The following is a 21,598-nucleotide window of genomic DNA, read 5'->3' on the forward strand; positions in this document are numbered from 1 at the left end:
CCAGCTGTCTGTATCACCACCGAGAAGCAGAGAGGTATTTGAGAAAAGACACGAACTCTGGAGTCAGAAACACTGGATGAGTCCTGGCCAGGGTACTCATTAGCCATGTTGACCTGGGGCAATTTGCTTAACCTCATTGACCTTTGTTTTCCTCATCTGCAAAATGGGCATAATGATAGTACTCTCCAAAGAAGGTGATTTTGTGGATCAAGTTAGTTAACACACGTTGAGTGACAAGAACATGTAGATGCTCATTGTTAGTTACTTTCTTTTTTCTTTTTTTCTTTTTAGGCAGAGTTTTGCTCTTGTTGTTCTGGCTGGAGTACAATGGCGTGATCTTGGCTCACTGCAACTTCCACCTCCTGGGTTCCAGCAATTATCCTGCCTCAGCCTCCCACTGTTACTTTCAACACGGAGGCAGGAGGGGTTGGTTAGCAGAGAGGCAACATTTTTCAACATATGTAGATAAAGAGTTTTTCCAGCTAGGCCACAAGTGGGAGAATAAAAACAACTTTCATAAAAACTATACCTGTTTTATTCTGAAGATAGATTGGTGCCTACATACCTCAGTTTCCCCTTCACTTCCAGTTAGCTACCGAGGGGGCAGAAGTGATACAAAGGTGGCTCAAGCCTGTAATCCCAGCACTTTGGGAGGCCGAGGCGGGTGGATCATGAGGTCAAGAGATCAAGACCATCCTGGTCAACATGGTGAAACCCCATCTCTACTAAAAATACAAAAAATTAGCTGGGCATGGTGGCACGTGCCTGTAATCCCAGCTACTCAGGAGGCTGAGGCAGGAGAATTGCCTGAACCCAGGAGGCGGAGGTTGCAGTGAGCCGAGATTGCACCATTGCACTCCAGCCCAGGTAACGAGAGCGAAACTCTGTCTCAAAAAAAAAAAAAAAAAGAAGAAGACAATTAAATCCCGGAAAGCTAACCAGATTGACTGCCTTCCCTGCCATCATCTCTATTTACGCTGCTGTTTGAGGGATCCTGGGAAAGAAGAGAAGGCAGGTTGAGTGACTCTGTAACAGAGGGTCCCTCCCTTGCAGCCAGAATCTGGTGCTGCCCCCTGTCCCCTGACGCTGACCAACCTCCCCTCCCTGGTGGTGCCCTGCAGGACTCCAGGTGAGAGGCCGGTGGCCTCCCCCCTCACTGGTCCATAGCTCTCTGGGACTCAGGTTGTAAGGCTTGGACTGTCTGCTAGATGGGGCTTTGGGCTGAAGATGAGGCGAAGTCAGTGACCTGATGGAACTGAGACAAGCTAGAAAGGCCTTCTGCTGCTGGGTCTCACTTCTTGTTTTCACTGCCTCTGCAGGGTTAATGGCCCACTCTCCGTTGTCTCTAGACCAATGAGGGGGACGCCCCCACCCCCAATTCTGCCCCATCTCTGTATCAACACTGGCCCAGCCTCCACTGTCAATCATGGGGGAGCCAGGTGGGCTCACCTGCATTCCGGGAAAGCTTTGATCTTTGATCTTCTTCCTCTGTCAGTTCCCCTGGAGCCTGTTTGACCAGAGATGAGGGGGCCCCTCCCTGGGCCTGTTCACAGGTGCTTGTTCCCCATCCCGCCGGGTTTTTGCCAAGGTCTCAACACTCCAAATGGGGACACGTGGCCTGACACCTGGAGAAACACTTAAGGTTGGGGCTTCCCCCCGCCTCTTCCTATTCTGCATGTCTGATTCTTAGACGCTGCTTAGAACTGTCTTCACCCTCGCCTCAGAGATCCAAGGCAGTGGGAAGAGCATGTCATCTGGAGTCAGGAGACCTTGATTTGAACCATAGGATAGGCCACCCGCTCTGGGCCTCATTGTCTCATCTGTCACACATGGATGGTGGTGCTAAAGAAGCTGATGTGAAGGCACAAAGCCCCAGAGAGTAAAATAACCACAATGATAGGGTGGGACCGCACTCACACAGTGGTCACGTCATTAAATGCTTTATGTGCATCACTGAATCCTTGAAACCGCCCTAAAATAGAGGGAAACCGAGGCACAGAGCGGTTCCATAGCCTGCCTGAGGCCTTGCAGGCAGTAAGAGGCGGGGTGGGACTATGGGATTAGAGCCAGTTCCAGAGCATCTCCGTTCCCCAGGGAGGCAGCACAGCCAGCTCCTAGGAGAGGAGACCTGCAGGGACAGCAGGCCTCCTTGGGGTTTCCTGCTGTCCTCCTGCTCATCCTTTTTCTTTTTCTTTTTTTGGGGGGTGGGAACAAGAGGTGGGCGAGTGAAGCTGGAATTGAGTCTGCCTGAATCCTAGGGAGGGGGCAGGAAGGGAAAGCCCAGGTGGGGCTCTTCAGGATTAGAGGTGTCTTAGAACCTGGGAGGTCAGGGGACCCTTCGCGCAAAGATTCTCTATGATTTCAGTTCATGTTTCTCTTGCACATTCTGCTTGAGTAAATGCCCCACAAATATATCCTGTGTATCCTGAGGGGAGGTAGGGTTTTAGGAAGGAGGAAGGGAGTACAGTCGCAGACAGAGGGAAGGAGAAAGGCAGAAGATCAAGGAGCAGCCGGGAGGCATAGATAGACACAGGGACCAGGAGGGTGGGAGAAGGCCCTGTCAAACAGGGGCCTCAAGGTGCAGCTCCTCAGGCAGCTGGCCCCTACGCTGGGCTGGAAACTTGACACTATGCCCGTGTCACTCTCCCTCATCCCTTTGTTCGTCCTTATTCCAAACCTGCATCTATTCCAACAGTCACACCTCCTCCATATGTGTCTTGTTATTCACTTGTTAAACATTTATCAAGCATCCTCAGGCTCCAGGCAGTGTGCTAGGCATGGGAGAAGGGCCGCTGAATTGAACCCTGAGCTGGCCTGAGGCTTCTTGTCTATCCTGTGAAAAGCCAAGCAGGCAATGACAAGACGGGGAGGTGAGGGCTGTGATAGGACATAGGAGTGCCCCCCCGACCTGCCAGGAAAGGCCGTGGAGGCGATGACACCTGAGTTGAATGCTGCACAGTAAGATGTAATCGTCTGGTGAAGTGGGGGAAAGAAGGGTGTTCCAGGTGGAGTGGGGCAGGCCTGATGAGCGGCTTGTCAGCATGGCAGAGAGGCCTTGCAGCAGAGTGCTTATGAGCACAGGAACTGGGGCGTGAATCCTGGATAATCCAGTTAGCTCCTCTGATACTCAGTGTTCCCCAAAATAAAATGGCAATAAACACAGCTCCTACCTTGGGGGGTTGTCATGAGGCTTAAATGAGTTGATACAAGTCAGTCCTGGCACAGGGCAGCTGCTGTATTCACACTGGCAGTTATGGGCGCAGCTTAGGTTTTGTGTAGTGTGGGAGACAGTGTGTCTGCATGGGTGTGTGGTGATGAGGCTGGAAGGGAAATCGGGGGCCAGGTTATAAAGGGCCTGCCAAGCTGCTAAAGACTGTAACAGGGAAATAATGGTGAGTTGGTTTTTCCCTAACTCACCATGAAGGGCTCTGAGACTTACCTTTCCCCCTTGTCCTCACCCTCCAGGCGATCTCTCCTTACTTCTCTTCCACATGCTGTTACTCTCTTCCTTTTTTGCTCAGATTTCAAATAATCACCATCCACTTCTAAGCACTGGGTGGTCAACTTAGGCTGGCAGAACCCAGATGCCTGGCATTCTGGTCTCAAAACCATGTGCAAGTTCATTCCTAAAACAGGTTTCCTTCTGCTTTCAGCAATGAGGAGGGGAGGGAAGCAGGAAGCTCTCCCAGTGAAGGGTCTCATCCAAACCCATACCCACAGTGTGGGGTATCTTGACTTGGTTACTTCAGGGCATTGACCAGCCAGCCCATCACTTTTCCTTTCTCACACCTAAATGAGATGTCTTTTTGAGCAGAGATATTGACAGGGGAGTTACAGTTTCTTAGGGCGATGGCCTTCAGTGGTTCCTCCCCAGCTCAGCCTGCTCTTTTGTGAAATACCAGGGATGGCCACTGCTGGAATAAAATGCAATCCTTCGTAATCCACCCCAGTCTGCCTCTTTAGCCATGTTCCTCACCACACAATTCCAGCCTTCCCAACTACTCACAGGGCCCTTTAATAGAGGTCAAATTGAACACTTGGCATATTGGGACCTCCGGAAAGTCACTTTGCCCATCTCCCGTGGATGAAATGAGATTACCGTCTGGCACCATTTCTCTGAAGGTGTTATATGATATGCAGCACTCTGCCATTATCCCCTCCTGACCCTCCGGATTCTTGTCATCTACTAGGAAATACTGTTTCCCTCGTACTGGTTTGCCCTTAAAAAAGGTGTTTTGTACTTAAAAAAAAAACAAACTCCAACACACCCAACGAAACCACCTTTACTGAGATATAATTTACATGCCAGAAAACTTACCCTTTCAGAGTGATTGTCATTCAGTGGTTTTTGTTAGATTCAAATAGTTGTCCAACTCTCATTACTAAATCCTGAACACTTTCATCACCCTAAACAGGTAATCTGACCTGTGTCACTCTCCACTCTTCCCTGGCAGCCCCTAACCCATGTTGAGTCTCTACAGATTTGCCTATTCTGGACATTTCATGTAAATGAAATCAGGTCATGTGTGGTCTTTTGTGTCTGGCTTTGACATTGTACTCTTAAAGAATCTTCGCAATAATTTTGAGATGGACATTTCCACCCGACTTGGGTCTCTGGCTTCAGTTAGTTTTATCTGGTAGCAGCCTTCACTCAAGAAAATGGAAAATCTCCAGAACTGTTAGAGATCTACGTCCTCACTATGTTGGTACCTGTACAGTAGGAATAAGAAACCATGAAGGAGGGTGAGCGAGGACGGACTTGGCAAGTTCCCTGGCATGACCACCCCGAAACAGTGTATGATGGCCAACAAAACCAACTCTCAGCAAACATTACTTAAAAGTATTTTTTTATTTAACTTTAATTTCTGAGGTAAAATACTTTTTTTTCTTTCAACTTCCATAACAAAATACAGAGCTATCAGATACCCCTGGAAAAAATATGTATATTATACATATATTTCTATAACATTACATCATATATATAATATATATGCAAAAATTTGAAGACTTTATAGAAAGCGGAACATCTAAAAGGCACTGCACAAAGGAGTTAAGATTACTTACACTTTATGTACATATACACACTTGACTCTGTGTAAGCAGGTAACTAGTGAAGTCACCTTTCACATGTAAATGTCTCATTCACAAATCCCTGCATCACAATTCTGTAACTCAAAGAATGCCTAAATATCTCAAAACAAATTAACTGGTAACTTTTTTTCCCGCCTAAGAAGAAACCAAGAATGGAACAGTTCTTGAAAGATTGAATCAAAGCTGTCTTCTAAACAAAATAAAAGTGTATGTTTCATTACTGTTTACAAAATGAAAAGCACAAACATAATTATGAAATAAATAAAAAAACAAGGGACAAACAGCCAACTGAGTCTACCCATTTGGTGAGAAGTGATATACTTCAACTACTTTTTTAATGCTTCTGAAAGCTGCTTGGCCCATAGAGGACTAGGGTGCGATCATTCCCTGTGTGAGTGAATTGGGTTTAATGCGGTACAGCTTCAAACTCAAGGTGAAGGGACTTGGTGTGAATATTTCACTCCTACCCATTCTTCAGGAAAAAAGGTGAGCTCAGCATGGCTGGATACCCTTAAGAGATATTTACTGTTTTCTTTTTCTATAGCTAAAAAAGCAAACTGTTTAGATGGAGAAGCTCTTGATTAATGAACTTTCAACAGATTTACATTTGCAAAATTTTAAGCATTTGGCACAGCAAAACTTGGAAAAAATGGGGGAGAGAACGTAGGTCTGGTTTTTGTCCCCCTTTTTCCACCTGCTGCTGGAGAGTGATGAGATGCTCCCAGAAGAGAAAAACCTGGCTTTGTACCAGGCTGGTAACAGGTGCTGCCAGGAGTGGGCTGAGGGGACACAAACGGTCTCCCACTCTTTTGTCCCAGGCAATGTCAATGACCTCCACATTCCCTGGTCCACTTCCTGAGCAACCCCAAGTTCGGCTCTGTATAAGGACCCTCCCCCCCAACCCCAACCCCGATGTGCAGTGCAAATCAACCAAAAATTTACTGGTGGAATGGCCATCAAAGGAAACAGGTAAAACACCAGACAATTTCTTAAAGCCAAAAAATATTTTTCATGGAGTTGAACATTTTTCGAGTGTTTTTTTTCAAGTGTAAAAGCAGTGACGTTTTGTTCAAACAGAAGCAGCATCTAGGAATTAATTCTGGCACTTGGGTTCTAGGGGGTTACAGGTATGCATCATGGATTCTTCTCCCTCTTATTTTAAAAAGGCCTCATGTTTCTATTCCTGAGTTCATACGAACATCTGCTGGCTCTCCCCATTAGCGGACAGTGGGTGGCCAGCCAGCCTCCCTGGTTAGGTCGGGCAATGCCAAGCAGAGATCCCTCATCCACCTGCTGGGCTTGCTTTCTGATTCAGAGGTAAGTCGAAGTGCAGAGAAAGAAACTTACAAAAGCACAACCACCAACGCAGCCCGAATGGGGAGCCCTATGCAGCCTGAGTTGCTGGGGACCACCCTCCTAGTCCTGTTCCTAGGGAAAGGCAGGTCACTCATGGAATTTGAATCAAGCAAGGGGGAGGTGACTTGCCAGGCAAAGGTATGATGGACTCAAGTCATCCGAGGTCATCTACGGTCTCCCTCACCTGCTCTAACCTTTTCTGAGTCCCTCCCTCTTTTACACAAGCATTGTAGTTTAAAAAGGAAAACACCCCCACCATCAAAAGACAACCCTCAAATGTTACTAAGTATATAAAGTTTGCTTAGGCTAAGGTGGAGTCAAGAATGTTTTTAATTCCCAGACACCATCCCTGTGCCCCACTTCCTCTCATCAGATATGGAGTGATTTCTTCTCTCCCTGCTGCTATGCAGATCTGAGCCAGTCAGGTTCTAATGTACACTACGTAGGCACATGTGCACACACACACACACAGAAGGTGGACTGCTGCTTCTTTCTCTCTGCCCCTAGTCCAGGCCCCTTTGCTTTACCTAAGATTAATACTTTCCCATTCCTCTGAAGTTGCTGGAAGGGAATTTTCCAGGAAGAAACAATTCCTCACTGCCTATAAACTGGAGTCTCATGTGGGACAGTCAATTGAACACGAGAATCAGAACAATCTGGGCAAATGGGTATGGCAAGAATGGCAACATCACAACAGGACAGACGCCAACTCTTTCATTCATGCCAGGCCTTTTGGCATCTGGTTGCCTTCTGTGTCTTCTTTCCACCTCTTCCTTCAGTCTCAACAAACATCCACTTGTACCTCCAGCTACCTTCCGTGTTTCCAGGTATCATCGGCTCCCACAATCCTGCCTTTTGGCTACCCATCCCAACATCGTCAAGAGGGACTCACTAAATGTCAGCTAGACACTAAGCCATGTCTCAACGTTCCTGGGTTATCTGAAAAGCTGTTCATGCCCTTTTACAGGTTTATGGTGACTGACCCGTATCATCTTAAAGTATGTTCATAGTTAAGGCTTGACTTAAGAAAATAAGAGAATCAGACATAATGGAAAGACCTCTTCAGCAATGTTGCCATGCCTCTCAGTGAACCTGCTCACAGTCACACTTTGGTTTGGCTCCCCAAACCCACAATAGAAAAGAAAAAAATGAAGTTTTTTAGAATTTGTTTTGTTTTTAAAGGCATCGGGTTACTTCCTCCTGCCCTCTTTTCTTCCCTGAACAAGAGTTTACAACTCCTCATGGCTTCTTCATAGGTGAAGTAGGTGAAAAGTCTGAGAAACTCACAGCGGGGCTTAGTGTCCAAACTAAGCAGCTGAGAGGCCGCCAGCTCCTGTGCCTTCCCAGCCCCACTATAATTGGCAATACGTTTGTTCGTGTTTCCTGAAAACAGTTTCTTTAAAAAGGAAAAGAAAAAAATGCCAAACAACACCAACCAACCAAAAAAAAAAAAAAAGGGAAAAAGAAAAGAGCAACATCCCCCAGGCCCTACCCCAGTAATCTGAGATTATCTTATTCCTCCCCTGCAATAATTATAGAGAAGCATTTCAGTCAAAATACTAACGGTCTCTTACTGCTCAACCTCCCAACCATGCCCTTTCCCCTTTTATGTATATCTCTTGGAGCAAATAAATTCATTAATGGCTTTCCACATATAAATACAATAGAAAAGAAAGCAGTCTGGAACCTGAACTATCATGGGACCAAAAAGTATCTTGGCCCTTTGAGAGTTTCCTTGTCAGAAAGTATAAGCCTCAACAGGAAATAGAGGCTTCCTCTCCTTTGAGTTCAATACCCTCCCTGTGTCCTACTCACCAAGAAAATAAGTGTGTTCATATCCCACCTAATTTACAACAGAAGATAACCCCATCCCAACCCCAAAACGTAAAAATACAAGTCTATGCCCCTAGAATGATCAAACCAGTTTAACTCCCTCCCCCCTACCCTGAAATCTTGCTACATAAATACATGTATGTATTTGATTATAGTATAAACAGCTCCTAATCCACTTCTAGTTCTAAGCATCAGCAGCTGCTGTTGCCAAGCCCTGGGGTCCTGACCCATTCCATAGGAACTTGCCGCTCTTGCTCAGCTCTCGGGCTTCAGGGTCATCATTCCAGCGCCGCTTCAACCGAAGCTTGGGGGGCATCAGGGCATCTTCTTTCTTCTCAGGTGCACTGGGCTCTTTGCCAGGCCTGTCCTCACTGTCTTCACTCACCTCCAGAGGTTCTTCACTTGGGGTGCTAATAGGCACAGAGGGCCAGATGGGTGGTGCAGCAGGGCGGGCAAAGATGGTGCCTTTTTCCTCAACGGTCCTGCTTGGCACAGCGCCCTCTTCTGGAGTGTGCTCCTCTTTCTCTCGTGCGGACTGCCTGAGGCTCTCAGCATCCTTTTCAGAGGCAGGTTCCACCTTGATTCTTGGGGGAGTAGGAGCCATGGTGGGCACAGTAACTGGTGTTGACTCCTCGCTGCTCTCAACCCTCTCCCGGTTCTTCCGCCCAACTGGTGGGGGCTGCAGCTTGATGGAGAACTGAGTTGACTCTTCAGGATGCATTTGGCACTGCAATGGCGGAACCATGAGCCCTGGGTAACGGGGAAAAGTCCGAGGACTCAGATGGTAGTTGAACACAGAGCAAGCTTGAGAATGAAGGTAGTGTTTCATTTCCTCAGGGTTGAAGGAGAAACAGCTGCTGCTGGTAAAAGGGCTCAGGCCTGGTGATGGGCTATAGGAGAAGATGGTGGGAGTCAGGGAGAGAGCTGGTGAAATGGGGACATTAAGGACACCTCCACGGCCAGGGATTGGAGAGACAGCGAAGGGACTGTGGGGGTCAGGGTACATCCCTGGCCTAGCAAACAGAGGAAGCATTATGTCAGGCTTGCGTTTCTGATGGCTAATCCCTCCTCCACCAACGGCATTCCTGGAGGACATGAGATCCACGCCTCGGCGCCAGTCAGCAGCTGAGCCATCCTCTAGCTCTGAAAGCTCGGCCTTTCTATCAGTACCATTACTGGACTCCTGGCCAGAAGCAGTTAGGGAGCCAGCAGAGAACCGCCCCGGCTGCACATCACTGGTTGGAGAATGGGTGTCCAGAGGTGGGAAATGGAACCGAGAAGAGGCTGTGGGCACTGGTGGCGCACTCTGAGGAACCACACCTGTGATAGTGGAAAAGACAAAAGGCTGCATCAGAGGACTGCTCATTCATTATCATCACTTAGGCTAACTAAGTGCAGAATGTTTAGTAGTAACAGAAAACAATCATTCCAACTGGACTGAATCCCATAGTTCCCCAACTTCCTAGTAACTACTGCTCAGCTGCTTCTACTCAATTTGTCATCCTTCTCTAGGCTCTTTACTGTCTTCACAGTACTCCTTACTGTTGAAAACATCCTAATTGCTTATTCATATTCTAAAATCTAAATTCCACAGGGCAGGGACTTCCTATTGAAACTACTCCTCGTAGTTCAGGACTAAACAATTAGTAAGTGCACAATAAATAATAAGTGTAATTAATGAATGGGTAAAAGGACCTTCTCCTTTGCTTGAACCCAGAAGGCAGAGGTTGTGGTGAGCCGAGATCGTGCCATTGCACTCCAGTCTGGGTAACAACAGCGAAACTATGTCTCAAAAAGAAAAAAAAAGGACCTTCTCCTCTGCAACTCCAAATATTGTGTATATTACCTGTTTCAATTTTTAGCTCTGCAAATAGTCTTTTCTTATTCTAATATTTGTGTGTGTGAATGTGTGTGTGTGTGTGTGTGTGTGTGTGTGAGAGAGAGAGAGAGAGAGAGAGAGAGGAGGTAGAGGCTTACTGAAATATAAACATTCGAGAACATGTAAGATAGAAAATAGCAATGTATAGATACTTGCTACAAGAGGATGTCTGATGTTTACTCACTGCCTAGGCTACCCACATGCTACCAAATTTTTCCTTGTTCGAATACATATACATTTCAAGATGGGAAGCAGGTAGGGGAAAGAGCTACTCTGGCTAACTGCACCTTCAGAGAAGCTCTGCTTGGGTCAAGGCCCCATTCCTGGATGCACTCGCTTGGCTGTATTTAAAAAAAAAGCAAGCAAACCAAACCAAACCAAATCAAAAACAAATCAACAAAACTGAAAATGACATCGATGTAAAGCAATGCGGTAAAAACTCAAGACGCTGTACCTAATGTACACAGACCATATTTTTTAATCACTCCAAATCTATATTAGTCTAACAAATTCTACTGAAAGATCTCCAATTCCAACCTGCTTTCAAACATTAAGGAGGCTGGGAGAAAATCCAGGACCTACTATTTCTTCTTCCAAGTTTGCCTGCTAAAATTTAAAGCTCTAAGTGATAACATACGCTGTGCTAATTATGTCAACTTTTTTTTTGAGATAGAGTCTCACTGTTGCCCAGGCTGGAGTCCAGTGGCACCATCTTGGCTCAATGCAACCTCTGCCTCCTGGGTTTAAGTGATTCTCGTGCCTTAGCCTCTGGAGTGGCTGGGATTACAGGTGTGCACCACCATGCCTGGCTAATTTTTGTTATTGTTAGTAGAGACAGGGTTTCACCATGTTGGCTAGGCTGGTCTTGAACTCCTGGCCTCAAATGATCCACCTGCCTTGGCCTCCCAAAGTGCTGGGATTACAGGTGTGGGCCACTGCACCCAGCCCAGGTCAACCTTAGAGGCTCACAGTTCTCAACTTCCCCCAGTGGGCCTCCTGATAAGACATGAAAAAGGTATGCCATCTGAGGCCTCAGGGACCTGTGGGGTCCTGGGAGGTATCGGCAGCTTCTATTATAATGTTAGCAGGGTTCTGAAGCAAAGATGAATAAGGAAGAAGGAAAAAGGGAGAAGAAAAAAAATAGAAAAAACCCCAAATTTTCAGTGAAAGTATAGTGATCTAGGAGTGGAAACAAAAAAGTATGTAGATATGGTACGGTTATGAACTGCTCCCAATCAGCTGGTGCCTTCTCCTCTTGGTCTAACAGACTCTGGAGTCTGCTGGTATTTGTAAACTGGTAGCTTTCTAGGTACATGTGACTGAGTAACATGGTGCCAGAGCCTCATTTCCCAAACTACTGTTCCACAGAAAACTGTTCTGCACGACTTTTTTTTTTAAGCCACTGATTTAGAGAACAGGATGTCTGGCTTCTAAGCAGGAACCTTCATAGTGCCAGTGATGAAAGAGAAAATTAAATATGGGTAATTTTGAGAAAGGCAAGAATATTTGTGTTCAGAAGTGTGCCCAGTGCCACACTGTGGAAAAGGAAGTCAAGCACGAGGCTGGGACTGATCTCCATGTCTCTCTGGGTGGAAGACAGGTCAGTCCACTGGATTCTCTTACGCAGATGCCAGTAAGAACAAAGGCATCACCTGGGGAGAGGATACTGATGGAGTATTTGGAGAATCCCAAGAAGTACATCTCTGGAAAAAAAATGATCTTTGCCAACATTAAGAAGACAGGAAGGGCAGACTTGATGGCTCATCTGAAAAAAGCTATTAATGGGTAATAACTGGACACTGCCTTATTTATTACAAAACAGAAATGCCTCATGACTTTTTTATGTGTACCACAATTTAACAGACCTCATAAACCAGAATTCAGATCATGAATGACTGACAGAATGTTTTTGTTGGGCAGTCCTGATTTAATTAAGACTGGCTTGTGGTCAGATGAATATGTTTGGCTTTTGGAATTTTAACAGTAATTCTGATATAGTAAATGCTATATATCACTGTTTATTCCTTCTAAATAAATGACTGGACTTCATTAGTAATGTTCAACTTTTCACAAAGATGAAGAATGCCATCTTAAAACTTACTGGAGAATGGTTTTATATCTAGATTTATATAAGTGGTTATGTGAACATATTTAAATACTGGGGAAATTCCTTTACTGTCTCAGAACCAAGCAAGATTCACCTATGTTTTATGTTCATTTGCCTCTTACAGGCAAGGGCTAAAGATAAGGTGGCAATGTCTACTTTATATTTTGGCCTTAACAATAGCCAATCCAATTAGAATTCCCTGTATCTAAAATGGTTCCTTTTACTTAGTGAAAAGCATTTTAGTGTGGTTTATGTGTAATAACAAATAAAGATTTAACACTTCTCACATTTTATAAGTGATCTATAGGATCAGACGCTTTAAAAAACAGTAGCAAGTTAAACTTCACTCTTGAATTCTTTACTATCTAATTCAGACTAAGCTATAATTTGGGATTGTGTTTAAACAGCCATTCAGACATAAACTGTAGAACTGCTGTGTATTTGTGACTGGAAATGGTGCTTTTGCCGACCTAAAATGACTACAGGAAATATACACAAATTTAAAAATTACGTGTTATCGTAAGACTTAAGATAATTAAAAACAAAACCACAGATCGGAAAAAAAAGAGCCACTGATTTAATCTTAAAATTAGAAAGAACAGATGGATGTTCTTCCATTGCAAATGATTTGAGTAGAGTCAAAAGGCTCCCAGGCCTAATGTATTCTTCTACTAGCTTATCACAGTGACTACAATTCTACCCTTTTTGATTATTTTAGATCTTGACTTTTAATTAAGAGCACATCTACTCAAAAGCAAAAAACCCACTTCTATGTATTCAGAAGAATGAAGCATAATGTGCAGGGTAAGGTCCTGCCTCCTAAGCAATTTAGAAATGATTAATTAAATCTGGTTCTTTATTACTTGTAAAAAAAACCCGGAGGATATCTCAGTCTTTACGTATGTTAAGGTGTACTGTAAAGACAACATAACAAGCAGTATTTGCCAAATGCATTTAGGTAGAGTAAAGGGAGGTGAGAGTAGAAGCAATACTGGGAAGGCAGCATTCTGGAACCCTTACCTCTGATTAACTGGAGTAGCTTTTTACATGTTGAGATATTAAACCTAAGATTTTACTTAGAAAAAAAGTTTGCTGCTAAAAAAGGTCTGAATACCACTGCTTTAGAAGACCACCTCCACGAAGTCACCATGAAATTCAAGTGGTGGGGGTGAAAAAACTGGGTCTCTATCTCTGTTCTAGCACCTTTTACCTTGTAGCCTAGTACTTGTAGCACACTGGAATCTTTGACTCCCTCTGGCAAAATGGAATTCATGAGGTCTTTGCCTAGTTCAAATCTTGGTCCTGCCACTTACTAGTTATGTGCCTCTGGACAACTTACCTCTCTGCGCCTCAGTTTCCTTACCTGTAAAATAGGTCAGAATGGGCCTATTGTTATGAGGATTAAGAATTAATATTTGTAAAGCCCTTAGAATAGTACCAAGCATAGCAAATTGCGTGTCATTGTTAAAATAACTGTTTTTATTAGATAATCATGTTACAAAAATTAAACCTTAAAAAGACACCTATCATTCAAATACGGACCATGTATTAGATAATTGCATTTTATCAATGTTAAACATCTTGGGTGTGGTAATGTTATTGTGGTCATGAAGGAGAATGTCCTTGTTCCTGGGAAATACAAGCTGAAGTACACAGGGGCGAAATGTCATGATGTCTGCAACTTAATCTCAAAAGATTTAAAAAGTATATATAAATAGAAAGAGATAAAGCAAATGTGGCTACAATATTAACCATCAGTGAATCTAGATAAAGGATATATGAGTGTTTACTGTCCTTTATCCAATATTCCTGTAGGTTTGGAGTTTTCCAAAATAAAAATAAAACACAGGGGTTGGTGGGGGGAAAGAGAGGCATAGATTGAAAGGTAGCAAGTCCATCCCTGAACTAGTCTGTCCTGCCCCCATCCTGACAGTATCTTCTGTATCTTTCCAATGTTTCTTATGCAAACACAGGGACATATCTTACTAATTATATATGATGATTTTCATGATAAAATACACAAACCAGAATACCCCAACTATATCAACCAACCCTGCAGACATGATCTCACTGGACTCCAGGATCTAAATCCACACAGCTCTATTTAGAATACTTATCACATTTCACATTGTATTAAACCTGGAATATCTTATCTCTCCCGCCAAATTGTAAGTTCCTTAAGGTAAAGAACTCGCATTATCTGTTGAACAAATGAATCCAATCTAGAGGAGGAATGTATGATCTATTAAATAAGAGCTAGATTTTAATAGCTCAAATCTCTCAGGAATTGTTTCCCAAGAAACTGTTCAATAGATAACTATTCAACCTACCCTGATCAGTGTTTCACTTTGCTGTTATTTTCCTAATTTTATCATTTGTAGATGCGGATATCAAGACATTCACTTTACTGGGCTGAAGAGCTGAATGAGATAATTTACAAAATTACTAAGCAAAAGTACCTCCATAAAGTAGATGTTCAATAAATGCTACATTCCTTTGTCATCATAAAGTTAACTGTAAACAACATTTTGCCTTTCTGGTCAAAAGTTCTTTATAGACTAATGACACTAGTTCTTTAGAGCTGTCTGTATCTAGGATGTGAGCAAGGAAGTAGAGATAGATGTACTAAAATAAATGTACAGTTTTGCTTTTCTTGTGGCATTTTTTTATTTTTTGAGACCGAGTCTCACTGTCGCCCAGGCTGGAGTGCAGTGGTGCGATCTCAACCCACTGACACCTCTGCATCCTGGGATCAAGTGATTCTCCTACCTCAGCCTCTTGAGTAGCTGGGACTACAGGCGCCTGCCACTACAGACAGTTAATTTTTGAATTTTTAGTAGAGCTGGGGTTTCACCATGTTGGCCAGGCTGGTCTCGAACTCCTGACCTCAAGTGATCCAGCCTCCCAAACTGCTGGGATTACAGGCATGAGCCATCTCACCCAGCCCGCTGTGGCTTTTTGATTAGGATCTTGAGCTCAGTTAAAGATCAAGGTTGGTTCAAGTGCCTCAGGCAGAACAGGTGTGCTGCGCCACTACTGTTAGGTTTCTAGATCAGAGTCTTCACAGAGTGAGGATCCAGGTTTCTTTGCCCTGGAAAACCACATTACTTTCCAGGGCTGATGAATGCCCCATTCTAGGTTATTTAAGTGGCTGAAGTTCTTGGTTTTCAATAGATAAAAATGGGTCAAAGACAGAAGAACGAGACCAATGAAACATTTTTTGGGAGTGGGGTAAAGGGGTATGAAAACCAATACATTATTTAAAATTGTTGGTATATACATCTAGATTCCCAATTCCTCCAAGCACACAAGGGGTAAGAGTGAGAAATAGAGGAAGCAAGATTGAGTGGCTAGAACAGGTCTGATTTCCTAACGCCTCTCCCTCAGGCACAAGGAAAGAAAACAGGTTGTAATTAGAGAGATGCATTCCAATACCACTTTTTTTTTTTTAAATGCATGCCCCAGGGACAGGAGGGATTAGTTACAGAAGGAGAGATGAAACTGTAATGATAGCAGTCAAGCTAAAACTGCCCTAACTTGTTGTGTGTAGTAATTACATATCTGCAATGGATCTCAACATTATATTCTCTCAGCCACACCCCCACTAATTTTTCAGGTTTCTTCCAACTTTCTGAGAAGCTGTATTACTGCATGATCAGCATTCTTTGCCTTAGCATACAAAGCCACAATGACACAGTACTTATTGACGAACTGGTCAGAAAACAGTTAAATATAATCTACAGTAGTCCTCTCTTATCTGAGGTTTTGCTTTCCACTGTTTTAGTTACCCACAGAGGTCTGAAAATAGGTGAGTACAGTACAGAAAGGTATTTTAAGAAAGACCACATTCACATAATTTTATTACAGCATATTGTTATAATTTTTCTATTTTATTATTGTTAATTTCTTACTGTACGTAATTTATAAATTAAACTTTATCGCAGATATATGAGTGGGGTTAAGGGAAGAAAAAACATCAAAGATATGAATGGAGTTTGGTACTGTCTATGGTTTGGGAATGCACTGGGGCCTTAGAACATATACTCCTCAGATAAGGGGGAACTACTGTATTTTCTTGGGCAGGAGTATGATTTGCATATAAAAAAAATCACAAACAAAAAAACACAACAACAAAGTCTTTTGAGAGACTGCTTTCAATATCAAGAGAGAAAGTGGAGAGTTGTGATGGAAAGCTATAACCAGGAGAGTCAAGAGGGGAAGCCCTACTGCACTTAACAGGAGAGAAGGTCAAGTAACCTCAGAAGATTGTTCTCTGAGGATTTGCTGGTGCAGATCAAAGATAGTGCTTTTCACTGCAAACATGTGAACCTCCCCCTTCTCTGATCAAGGATGCTGTGGTTTTGATGATATTCACTTGATAAGGGAGAGTTTGGTAGTTTCACAGAAAATCGGAAATGTTTGTAGAAACAGGTTCCCATCTATGAAAGAACCATTGGGCTGGGTGTTAAAACTGAGTCCTGAACTTAAAGATCATCACAAACCTATGAAACATCATTCCCAAACAAGATAGCGTATAGTATCTAGACTACAAATAATATGCAGAAAAGATTATCAACCAAATAAACCAAAGAAATCTATCTTGATAATGCATAACCTATTACTCCCTTTGTGAGTGAGATGAATGAGAAGACTTGAGCAAGAACAATGAGGCAATCCAAAGGATCACATTATTTTAGTGCTTCTAAGATCTTCCATAACATGCCATGTCTTAGATTTGGATTTTTAAAAATTCTTTTCACTCAAAATTTAATTCCCTACCATGGGAGTTTGTATCTTACCACTTGACCGAATATTGATGAATGGGTAGTTGGGCATCACCAGCTTGTTGAAGTTAAATTTATAGGTAAACCTTTTCCCTTTTGTTTTATGAAGGATCCTCTTGTTGTAATAGTATCTGTAAAAACAGGAATGCATGTCAATTTGTCTTGTAGCTATTGACAGCTTTCGATACACTTAAGTAGCCACTGAGGCCAACAATTCTTGCTCTAAGTATTACTTACAAAAATCACTACCAATCTTTTGTAGCCTGACCCTCCATGTAGATTTAGGAAACCTAAGAGCTTAATTTTCTCACTTAATTTTCAACCCAGCTCTAGTTTTTGCCTAGAGCTTTACAAAGACAACTTCACTTTAAGATTCTGAACACCTAGCCCCAAACACTTTCTTCTCCATCTCTCCACAATTTCAATTCTACAGTCCATTTCCTTCCGGTTGTACTGCATGCCACTAACTGCTTGGTTTCTCTTTTCTGTCTTGCCCTGGTGGGGGCAAACAAGTCACTAGCCTGATGTGGTTAGTCTGGAGGGCTAAGCTCAAAAGATAGACAAAGGAATGTAGAATTGTTTTATGGTGGCAGGTCAAACAATGGCATTCCCTGATCTGGAAAACAGCAGCTAGTGTGGCCCGCCTCACCTTCAAAGACTCAAAGGGATGTGAAAGAACACAGCAAAGCCACTGCGCAGATTTTACATGTCAGGTCACTAAGAATAAAGAAAGGCAGGAGAACCTCAATGTATCTGGAACCTTTAGTCTTACATCTATGCAGTAGCACAGACCATAAACTACCTTCTAGCCCCATTGAGGGCTAACAGGCTATGAAATTTAAGACTGACAAGGAGAAAAAAGAACCTCAGAAAACTTATAGTGATCACTCTTTAGACATGTTATAGCAGGCTATGGACTGACAACCTGAGTTCACAGACACAGTTCCTGATTAGATAGGTCGGCATCATTGAGTCTTCCTCCTGTGACTTGTTTTACCCTTTTCTAAGTTTCTTCCAGGGGATCCCAAAGAAAGAATTCTAACAGATTCTAATAGAGAAGTCTAAACTAATTCTTTGGATTATAAATGAGCTCCAATCCATGTTTCACCATATACTCTCGCCCACTATAGAGCAGAATCGGCTGTCTGTCAGCATCCAGTGCCAGCCACACTGGAATTCCCTCCTACGTATAACCAAAGATATGCCTTTTCTCCTCCTGTGCCTGTGCTACTCAGATTCAACAGCTCTTCTACTCCCACTTTAAAGTGACACATTATTCACTAAGATAGTGTAGTCTTTTATTACCCGATACCCTTTTTATCTAGCATTCACCAACCAGCTTAGTCTCCTTCTAATCTGTTAACACAGATTTGGGAATCCTTTCCCTCACCTGAGGGCCCGGCTCAGCTTGTCATAATTCATCTGTGGTTTGCATTTCCTGCGGCCCCAGAGGCGGGCCACCTCATCTGGATCCTTGATGACAAATTCTCCGTACTCTCCCTGCTGCCAGGCGATGACATGGCGGAACTCTTCCTTCTGCAGCAGCTCCAGGATGAAGTGCCACAGCTGAATCTGCCGGGAGCCTGGGGATGACTCTGTTTTGTAGGCCCAGTCAGGGAACTGATACCCTTTAAAGTGAGAAGGGCAAGATTAAGCTAGTTAAGAGCTAGGTACATACATACCAGCACCCCCAACTGCACATTCCACTGCTGAGAATCTAGAGTGCTTTGCAAACATGTCATAAGTACCCTTTCAGTCAGCTGTGCCTAACCGCAATGGGGAGAGGAAAGCACAGAGAAGTCACCTATCCTTGTGGCAATCATTAAATCTGGTAAGAGTTGGATGGCAGCAACCAGATGTCCTAATCTTACCTTTTCATACATTACTAAATCTCACACCTACTTTCTATGAGGACATGAAAGTGCTAAAGGGAACAAACAGGAAAGATAAACTAATGTTTCAGGAAAATATAGCTGAAACTCCTTTTCCCTAAGGTTGGAACTGTGTCTCTAATAGCAAAGAGACTCTAAAGCTTGGGATACGGGTATGGTGACCAGACATGTTAAATATACATCCATAGGAAACAAGCCTACAACTGTCCTGACAGTATTCATCCAGCCAAGAGGCTGTCAGTCATGGTCTGACATTTGTGAACAGAGCCCAAGTGGAGAGAACAGGAACCACTGAGGGACCTTCCAGGTACATCAGAGATGATTAACTTCTGCTCACCTCCACCTCCTTCTGGCTTTTCCACCATGCTACAGCCGGCTTTCATTTTCGCCCTCCTGCTGAGAGACACAAGCCACACAATTACTTTAAGATGCTATTTATTTAGTATCCTCCCAGAGTTTTCTGGCTGTCTTTCCCCAAACTTCCTTTTCCCTATTCTTCCTTCCTTATGCAACTCTCTCTCTTTCAAACATGTCACCTCCAAACTGCTACTCCCAAGTTATCAAATGATGGGCCTCAGGTCATCAGCTTCAAAAGCCATAATTATCTCTCACCTGACTTTAAACCACAAAGTGTAAACATTGTCTTTAATATTTGCTTTCCTCCTCCTGACCAACCCTTCAAATGTAAAAAAATAAAAATAAAAAATAAGAAAGGAAGGTACAGTGAAGTAGGTCCAAAAACGCAGCCAAAATAAGTCAAACAGTTTGTCTTCTATTACTAGGCAAGCCCACATGCCAAGATACACAAGCCTGAGTTCACCGAGATGTACCAGTTTAAAGGGTGAAAAAAAAAAACAAAAACAAATCCATCTGATTCCCACTCAAGAATGAACATCCGATTTTGATTTATTTTACTGAACTATGTGAGATGGGAGAAGGAAGACTCTTCCCAGTCAGAAACTGCCCCCTCCCCCTTGAAAAATACCCTGGGATACGGGAAGCAAACACACCACATGTACACTTACTCTACACAAGAAACACACACAAACACCCAAACATTTTTTTTGAGAAAAATTCTACATTTTCTCCATTGAACAGGAAGGTTGAAAAGCAGGCATTTCTGAAGCTCTTCTGGCCAGTGAGTGAAGGGAGTCTTGCTGCGATTTGAATTCATTCCATCCAGATTTACAGTTCCTCAATAAATTTCCTGCTCCTCCAGCAAGCAGCTTTGTGTCAGTCATTTAGCAAAAAGGAGGCAGGGGTGAAACTGTCAAAGGGACACAGAGGCAGGAGAGGGCAGATCTACCCTCTCTGTTCCCCAGGGTGGATGACAGGACCTTAGCATCCACATTAGCAGCAGTCTGGAGAGAATGCAGATGCCTAAGTGGCCCCCGGGTAGGGATAAATTTCCTTATCTTGGAAATTTCACCTAACCTAGGATTCCTCTAGATCTTTTGAATATTTTTTCTCACCAATCACATTAAGGAGACCAGCAAGTGTCAGTCTTCAAAACTACTAGCAGCCGAGGACAAGATAAGTACCCCAAAGGAAGGAGAAGACAGACACAGAACGATCACACACACACACACACACACACACACACACACGAGATATACAATAACAAGGCAGGCACCGGGGGCAAATACCCCAAAGGAAAGAAAAGACAGCCACGGAACACACACGCAGACACACACGAGATATACAATAACAAGGCATGGGGCTGAGGCTGACAGACAAACGCGCGCACACACACACATGAGATATATAATAACGAGGCACCGGGCTGAGGCAGGAGCTTCCTTTCCCATTTTAGTGACAATGAGGGAGGAAAAACACGAATTTCCCCCACTGCTCCAGGAAGCTACCCTGGACTCTTAACTCCATTCTAATGCGCTGTCGGATCGCGAGGTCTTTTATACTGGCCATAAAACTCCCTCCAACCATCATGGATGGGGTTCAAATCCCGTTGCAACGATGACCTGACAAGGAAGCCCTCTCTGGACACTCCAGCTCTCCAATGTTCCCTATAAAAGTCCCTTTCTCAGGAGCCCTGAGGCGCCTCTGCACGCCTTTCGCATATTCACTGCAAGGACACTTCATCCAAGTAGGGCCACTCGTCTCAACTCTGCAAACCTCCTTCCTCTGATCGCGACCACTCCCCGAAGAGTGAGGCATGCATAGTCTGGCGCTGCAGATTTCCCGTAGCAGCTCAGGGTTCTGGATTCCACAGCTCCCAGAATCTTCTTACCATTCACCTCCCGGGCCGGGCTTCCCTTAACCCGTGGCCTCAGGGCTGCGCGGGGCCACCACAGGAACGCTGCCCTGGGTCCCTGTCGCCCCTCAGACAGACACGGGTTCCCACCCTCCCCCGCCCCCCGCACTAGGTGAGGCCCGGCAGGTTACGCGGCCCGGCGCCCCGCCACGATTCCAGGGGCGCCGTCCCCGCCGGGGTCCCGGATCCGACCCAGAGGGCCCGGTAGCCGCGGCGAGGCCGGACTCACCTCTCCCCTGCACGGTCCGTCTTCGCTCCGGTCTCCTCCGCGGCGTCTCCGGCTCCTCCTCATCCACCCCAGCAGGAAGTGACCTCCTCGGCTGCTTTCGTCACTTCCATCCTCAGCAGAGAGGGCGGGGAGGAGGAGGCGCCCTCTCGCCGGTT

The 21,598-nt window shown here is 44.2% G+C and overlaps 1 protein-coding gene across 2 annotated transcripts; it reads right to left on the bottom strand.

Annotated features, from left to right (window-relative positions):
• Positions 1 to 4,830: 4,830 nt before the first annotated feature.
• ETV3 (ETS variant transcription factor 3) lies at positions 4,831 to 21,523 on the bottom strand. 2 transcript variants are annotated; one of them, XM_008984644.4, is made up of 5 exons: positions 21,444 to 21,523; positions 19,280 to 19,335; positions 18,441 to 18,678; positions 17,066 to 17,181; positions 4,831 to 9,600 (listed from the first exon to the last, which is right to left on the bottom strand). In XM_008984644.4, exons 2-5 carry the CDS (start codon positions 19,323 to 19,325, stop codon positions 8,465 to 8,467), a joined length of 1,536 nt encoding a protein of 511 aa, XP_008982892.1. In that variant the 5' UTR covers positions 19,326 to 19,335; positions 21,444 to 21,523; the 3' UTR covers positions 4,831 to 8,464. The 2 variants fall into 2 exon arrangements, with proteins under 2 accessions (XP_008982892.1, XP_002760169.1); XM_002760123.6 differs by having other exon boundaries at positions 19,280 to 19,338.
• Positions 21,524 to 21,598: the final 75 nt, after the last annotated feature.

This window comes from Callithrix jacchus, chromosome 18 (assembly GCF_049354715.1).
Source record: "Callithrix jacchus isolate 240 chromosome 18, calJac240_pri, whole genome shotgun sequence".
NCBI classification, from domain to species: Eukaryota; Metazoa; Chordata; class Mammalia; order Primates; family Cebidae; genus Callithrix; species Callithrix jacchus.